Below are 7,983 nucleotides of genomic sequence, written 5' to 3' on the forward strand. Positions count from 1 at the left end.
TGGCACAGCATGTGGGCTGGGGAATTGAACTGCGGTCCCTGATGCCTTGCCAAGCTTGTTCTAAGTAGGTGCTTTAGACCACTGAGCCATCTCTCCAGCCCTCTGCATAAATTTAAATGATCATATGTTTTTTTAGTTTTCACTCCATTGATATAGTGTATTACATTTATAGATTTTCGAATATTGAACCATCCTTGCATCCCTGGGATGAGTCCTACCTGGTCATGGTGTATGACCTTCTTGATGATTTGCGGTATTCTATTTGCTAAGATTTTATTGAGGATTTTGGCATCTATGTTCAAGAGGGAGATCGGCCTGTAGTTTTCTTTCTTACTTACATCTTTCCCTGGTTTTTTTTATCAGTATAATACTTGCCTCCAGGAATGATTTTGGGAGGACTGATTCCTTTTCAATTTTCTGGAAGAATTTGAGGAATATATGGACTACATCGTCTGTAAATGTCTTGTAGAATTCAGCTGTGAATCCATGCAAACTTGGAGTTTTCCTTGTCCGTAGGTTTTTAATTACAACTCGTATTTTATTGACTGTTATTTTCCTATTGAGAGTGGCTATATCTTGTCAATTCAGTTGTGGTAATTTGTAACTTTCTAGGAATCTGTCCATTCCTTTTGTGTCTTCTATTCTGTGAGAGTAAAGATTCTCAAATTACCTATTGAAAATCTTCTGAAGTTCCACTGGGTCTGTGGTAATTGCATCCTTTTCATTCCTTACTGCTTGCATTTGAATTTTTTCTTACGTCTTTTTGATGAGGTTAGTTAGGGGCTTATCAATTTTATTTAATCTTTCCAAGAACCAGCTTTTTGCTTTTTTAATTGTTCGTACTGTTTTCTTCTGTCAATTGAATTAATTTCTGCTCTAATCTTTATGATTTGTTCCTGTCTTTGGGCTTTGGGTTTGGTTTGCTCTTCCTTTTCTAGTTGTAGGAATTGCAGCATTAGGGTGTGCATTTGTTACCGTTCTGTTTTCCTAATGTGTGAGTTCACAGCTAAGAATGTTACCTCTGAGAACTACTTTTATTGTATCCCATAATTTCTGATAAGTTGTGCTTGAATTTTCATTGGATTGTAGATATTGTTGAGTTTCATGTTTAATTTCGTCTGTGACGCATTTGTTGCTGAGTAGGGTGTTGTTTAATTTACATGTATTTAGGTTTTTTTTTCTGCTTTATTTTGCAATTTATTTCCAGTTTCATTGCACTGTGGTTATATGACAAGCTTGGGATAATTTCTGTTTTCTTGCATATATTTAAGCATGACCTATGGACCAGTATGTGGTGTCTTTTAGAAAATGACCCATTTGAAGCTGAGAAAAATGTGTATTCAGCTGTGTTTGTTTGAAACACTCTGTATATGTCCACCAAGTCCATTTGCTTAAAGCTCTGGTTCAGTTCTATTACTTGTTTGCTAAGTTTTTGTCTGGTTGACCTATCTTTTGGGGATAAGGGGGTGTTGATGTCTCCTGTTAAGATTGTGGTATTGGATATTAGATTTTTCTTGTCCATTAAGATTTGCTTCATATGGTTGCGTTCTCCTGTGTTTGGTGCGTACATATTTATGAGTTTTACCTCTTCTCCTTGAATTTTCCCATAACCAGTATATAGTGGCCTTCTTTATTTTGCTTGTTCATTCTTGGTTTGAAGTTGAGACTCTCTGAGAATAGGATTTCTACCCCTGCGTTTTTCTGAGGTGCTGGTGCATGTAATATTGTTTTCCATCCTTTGACTTTCAGCCTATGAATATCTTTATGAGTTAAATGTGTTTCTTATATACACCTTATTGTTGGATTTTTTGTCCAATCCAGTGTGTCAGTCTATTTCTCTTAATTAGCGAACTGAGTCCACTTACATTGATGGTTATAATTGACATGTATTGACTTACGATTGATATGTTATTTACCTCCTGATTTTTACTCATTTTTCTCTTGTGTTTAAGTGCTTGCCCTATTTAGTTCACTGTTTCTGTCATCATTCTTGGTGTTCTGATCATTTTAGTCACTCTCTAGAACTTCTTTCAGTAGCCTCTGTAGGGTTTGCTTTGTCATCATTAAATTCTTTAGTTGTTCTTTGTCATGGAAGTCTTTCACTTCTCCATCAAACTTGAAAGAGAGTTTTGCAAGGTATAGTAGTCTGGGCTGGAATTTGTTTTCATAGAGGACTTGAAGTACTCTGCCTCATTCTCATCTTGCCTTCATGGTTTGTGAGTAGAAGTCGGCCATAATTCTGATGGGTTTTCCTTTGAATGTGATCTGCTTCTTTTCTCTAGCAGTTTTGAGTATATCATTCTTGTGCCTTAATTCTGGTATCTTAAATATTGTATGTCTCGGTGTGTTTTTAACTGTTGTTGAGTTTACTTGGCATTCTGTATGCTTCAGTTACCTGAATATCAGAATGTTTCATTGTATTTTGGAAGTTTTCTGCTCTTACTTCTGCCCATATTTTTTAATGTCATTTGTTTTGACTCCTTTTTCACTGATGCCTATTAGTCTCACATTGTTAATCTTTATATCATCTTGCAGGTGATGGATTATTTTTTCCTGCATCCTATTTTTTATTAAGAGAACTTTTCTTACCTTTTCACTAGCTTACCAGCATCTGCAAGATCTGAAACTCTGTCTTCAGTGTCACTTAAACGGTGTTGGAATCTTGTGATTTAGATTTTATTTTCCTCTATATCTTTTTGACCCTGCTTCATGTTATCTATTTCTTTCCTTTATTGCTCTTTCAAGGAATCCATCATTTTTCTAATCTCCTCTATTTTTTTTTATCAATGTCTTCTTTACAATCATTTATTAATTCTTTCACTGCAGCATTTTTTCAGATTGGGTTTCCTCTCTATGTTTCTGTAGTTGATTCTTTAGTTTAGATGCTATGAGTTTTGAGAATTCTATTGTTATTTCTGAAAATTCCGCTCTGTTTTCTTCTATAACTTTCTGCTGTTGATTATTTACCATCGACCCTATTAATTCATACATTTGAGCTGAGCTAGTAGAAAAGAATTCCGCTCTGAGTTCCTCTATGACTTTCTGCTGTTGCTTATTTACTATCGACACTATTAATTCATACTTTTGACCTGAGCTAGTGTCTTCTGCTCTTGTTCTGGGTGATCACTGGGTTTCCTCCATATGTTTCTGCATTTGATTCTTTACTGCAGATGTTATTAATTCGGGGATTTCTTTTTTCATTTCCAATCTGATTTCCTCTATACCTTTCTGCAGCTGTTTCTTTATTTCAGAAGCTGGTGATTTATTGATTTCAGCTCTGTGTTTCCCAAGTTGTTCTGAGTTCCTGTCCTCTGCACTTGTTATCAGTGCCCTTGGGGTCTGAGATTGAATTTTGCTCCTTCTTGTTTTCATTTGTGTAGCACTCTCTTCTGACCTTTGTTGTATATTTTTGGTGCCATTATAACCTTAGCACCTACTGAAATTCAGGTGCAGATCTACAAATTTTGGTTTTATCCCATTTTGCCTGACTTGGATCTGGCTGCTGTGCTCAGCTCCTTTCTGCTGCTGCCTTTGGGGGTGAACCTGTTGTGCCCCTCTGGGAAGATATTCTGCTCCTGAACTAACTGGGTAGTTCTGTCCTCTACACTCTCTGCAGGGATTGCAGCTGCCTGGTTTCAACTCAGGCCTGTATGCCTGGCCTGAGCTGACTGGAGGGGACAAGGTGGAGTAGGGTGGAGAGGCAACTCTCCCACATACTCACTGGGTCTGGGCGAAGACTTGATCTGGTGGTTCCCGGAATGGGTCAGAAATTCCTACACAGTGCGCAGAGTGGAGGCTGTGTCAAGGAGTTGATGGATTGTCCCAGGAGAGTGGAAGAGGGTCTTACCCATGTTGCACCTGGACTGGGACTGGTAGGTCCCGCTGGCATAGGGTAGCTGGAAGCTCCCTCACACACTCACCTGACATGGGTAGGACTGGATCTGGGGGTTCCCGGAATGCGAGAGAAATTCCTCCTAGGCTGGCGTGGTGGAGGACGTGCTACAGAGTGGATGGGAGCATCCCAGGGGAGTGGAAGAGTGTCACAACCAGGCTGCGCCTGGGCTGGGACTGGTAGGTCCATATTATTCTTAAAGGACAGCAGGAAACCTTGTAGTCACTTACAGAACTCAATGTCATTTAACCTATCTGTGTATGAACACAGTTTTTAGGTAGATTCTATGTGAATAATCAGATAGGCAATAGAAGTTGTGGGTTTTATGTGCTTTGATTCTACATTTCATGTTTTACCCCAACACAACTCTACGCTTTCTTTACATAGGGTTTCATAGAGTAGTTTATTTTTCTGAAACTGGGTGAAATTTCTTGATCATGGTGACTTTCTAGTCCTGAAATATTTATGTGCTCTCATGTAATAAATACCAGTGTTAAGGTTGCTTTAGGAAAAAGATTTTAAAGATGATTATAATCTTTACCTGACTCATATTTGTCTTTACCTGGAGCTCTGTCCTCATAGGATGATGTGATTTTTTTCAGCTGCATCTCTTTCTGAAGAATATTCAGTTTTCCAATCCTGTGGGGGACTTAGTGAATTTGGATGACAGACAGAAACTGGATTCAGAGTATGACATTGTCAATTTCTGGAATTTTCCAGAAGGCCTTAGACTTAGGGTTAAAGTTGGCACATTTTCTTCAAGAGCTCCACATGGTCATAAAATGACTGTATCTGAAGATATGATCGAGTGGGCCACAGGAGATACAGAGGTATGTCTCACCTAATTATGGCACACTTATGAACCACAAGTAAACTAACTACTGGCACAGAATTTGTGCCACCAAATTTTTTACACGTAATGATCACATGTGAAAATTCAGTAACAATAGTAAGTTGTCAATTAAAAATTGTTACAACCTTTCTGATGAGAGAAATTATAATTTATTTAATTAATTATTAATATCTAAATATATTTCATATTATGAAACAAGTTTATCATGCAAGTACATAGTTTTGCTTATGTACGTGTACAAATTAAGTTCATCCCTCTAGCTCGGATGAAGCAAGTAAATGTTGAAGAAGTTACCAACATATATTTTTTCCTTAGACTCCTCACTCATTCTGCACAGAGAGTTGCATTCCTGGCTTTAGGAAAAGTCCTCAGGAGGGAAAGGCTGCCTGCTGTTTTGATTGCACCCCTTGTGTAGACAAGCAAATAACCAATGGCACAGGTAGGAACATGTCCTGGGGACAAATTCTCACTCTGTTATCTTCCCTCCATCCACAAGAAATGGTAAAAGTGTTGTAGAGGACACAAAGGTAAAACACTTCCTTCACTGTCAAGTTATTGGTTATGGATAGTTACTGCCTGTCAGAAAACATATTTTCCTCTTCAAAACTCACTCAAATTCATTTTATTTTTCTGCTACTCTTATTCATCTTTCTTTTGGTTGTTTTCTGCCCTGTTACAAATGGAACCAAAATTTGCATTATCAGTGGTCTCTGTGCCCAGGTATTCTTATTTGTTATTATAAGACAGAATATCACCAATTTGTCTCAGAGTGCTGCAAACATTTGATAGACCTGTTCCAGCCCACTAATTATTTGGAATAACACATAGACATTGTCACACCTAAGGACATTGATGTATTTTTCTAGTTTCATTAAAAACAATATTTCATCCAGACAAATCCTGGCCCTCTAACCACAGCTTCTGTACTCCATCTCCACTGTGAAGTTTAATGCAGTGCAGTAAGAAAGACCACCCTTTACAATCTTTGGAACCACAGCAAGATTACAGTCAAGACAAGGGCAGGACCACTTCAAACTCCAGTGGCTGACACAACTATTAACACAGAGCCCATGCTCAGAGAGCCTGACTTTGACTGGATAGAGGGGGTTGTTTAGATGTAAAATATGCTTACGACAGCACAGTCCAACTTTGAGGATTGATCCCCATTCCTCGGGAATGCATAAGACAGTAGGGGAGACACCCTGTAGAATGTATTGGAGACTATACCACAGAACTTCAAGGATGATATGCACACAGAATACGTTGTTTAACAAGTAAAAATATCTACATGTAATTAGAAAAACTTGGCCATTTTTACAGAAGTGATAGCTTTAGTATTATATGAAATATCTGGGGAAGCATCAATAGAGATTTGACGTAGATCACATAAGTAAAGTAAATAATAAAGATTGATCTTATTACTTAGCAAAAATACAATGTTTTATGTATATGCCAGATTTAAAAGGAAAACAATGAGAAACAGTGTATAGAGAAACTGTAATCTCTATATACAGTTCTGTTAATTTGTGTCTAGAAAAATCATGGAAAAGTGAGACGTGGTACTGCCTGCCTGAAGTCCAGTGATCTGGGAGGTGAGAAAAAGAAAAGATTTTAAGTCAGAAGACAGTAATGGCAACCTAGTGATTTAAGGACATCCTTTCTCAAACTAAGAAAATTTAAAATGGTTTGAAATATATCTCAGTGTAAAATTTGAGCTCAGTCCCACATAAAATAAAACACAAAAATGAAAGAGAAAGCAAGAAAAACTACCAAAAATGACAATTTAGTCCAAGGAACTTCAATGAATTTCTGGGCATAAGCCTGTAAAAATGATAATACTAAATGTAGGCAAGTCACAATTTTCATTTTTCCTAGATATGGAACAATGTGTGAAGTGTCCTGATGACCAATATGCTAACAGTCAGAGAAACCACTGCCTCGAAAAATCTGTGACATTTCTGACTTATGAAGACCCCCTGGGGAAGGCTCTGGCTAGCACTGCTCTGAGTCTCACTGTCCTCACAGCTGCTGTCTTTGGGCTCTTTGTGAAGCACAGAGACACTCCCATCGTCAAGGCCAACAACAGGGCTCTCAGCTACACCCTGCTCATCTCCCTCACCTGCTGTTTCCTCTGTTCCTTGCTCTTCATTGGCCGTCCCAACACAGCCTCCTGCATCTTGCAGCAGACCACGTTTGCAGTTGTGTTCACTGTGGCTGTTTCCACTGTCTTGGCCAAAACCATTACTGTGGTGCTGGCCTTTCAGGTCACTGCTCCAGGCATAAGAATGAGGCAATTGCTGGTGTCAGGGGTACCAAACTCCATCATCCCCATCTGCTCCCTGATCCAACTCACTCTCTGTGGCATCTGGATGGGGACAAATCCACCCTACATTGACACAGATGCTCACTCTGAACATGATCACATCATGATCGTTTGCAACAAGGGCTCCTTCACCGCCTTCTACTGTGTCCTGGGATACCTGGGCTCCCTGGCCCTGGTGAGCTTCACTGTGGCTTTCCTAGCCAGGAACCTGCCTGACACCTTCAATGAAGCCAAGTTCCTGACGTTCAGTATGCTGGTGTTCTGCAGCGTGTGGGTCACCTTCTTGCCCGTGTACCACAGCAGCAAGGGGAAGGCCATGGTGGCCATGGAGGCCTTCTCCATTTTGGCCTCTAGTGCAGGGCTGCTCGGCTGCATCTTTGTCCCTAAGTGCTATATCATTTTGGCAAAACCAGAGAAAATTTTTCTGACTGGGATCAGAGACAAAACACATTCTGTGAGAAAGAAGTCTTATCACTGAACTTATTTTCTAATAATATACACAGAAGTTCTGAATTCAAAGTTGAACCATATGTGCAGTCAGACACTACAGTCTACTGTGCCTTTCATATACTTACTAACTGATGCAACTTCTTTTTCTAATAGAAGATGTTCACTAGAGACTGTCAACCTCACTTCTTGAAGTTGAATTTTTTCTGGATATTTTGTTTCCTATTTAAGGCAGAATTTATCCTGTTGTTGCTATAACCATATTATCACATTTTATCTTCTCTTTCTTTTGGATTTCTTAACATTTTTTGTTAAAGCATAATAAATTACTTCTTGTATGCCACTGTTTCTGACTTTTTTAATGTATTCTATTACTTATTTCTTTTGAGGAGTACCCTTTCTTCAATGTGCTTATTAGGCTATATTTTCATATTGGTATTTATATATCTTTTCTTACTTCCCTTTTGC

At 38.7% G+C, this 7,983-nt stretch overlaps 1 protein-coding gene across 1 annotated transcript in view; it reads left to right on the plus strand.

The window, feature by feature from the left end:
• The window catches only part of LOC101587813 (vomeronasal type-2 receptor 116-like), a 41,808-nt gene extending 34,262 nt beyond the window's left edge, over positions 1-7,546 (plus strand). The window contains exons 6-8 of the mRNA XM_012512914.1: positions 4,495-4,722; positions 5,061-5,184; positions 6,621-7,546. Of these exons, the coding sequence (XP_012368368.1) occupies positions 4,495-4,722; positions 5,061-5,184; positions 6,621-7,546 (1,278 nt within the window). The remainder of the gene's footprint in view (positions 1-4,494; positions 4,723-5,060; positions 5,185-6,620) is intronic.
• Positions 7,547-7,983: the final 437 nt, after the last annotated feature.

Source organism: Octodon degus, unplaced genomic scaffold (assembly GCF_000260255.1).
Source record: "Octodon degus isolate 3935 unplaced genomic scaffold, OctDeg1.0 scaffold00290, whole genome shotgun sequence".
In the NCBI taxonomy this organism is placed as follows: Eukaryota; Metazoa; Chordata; class Mammalia; order Rodentia; family Octodontidae; genus Octodon; species Octodon degus.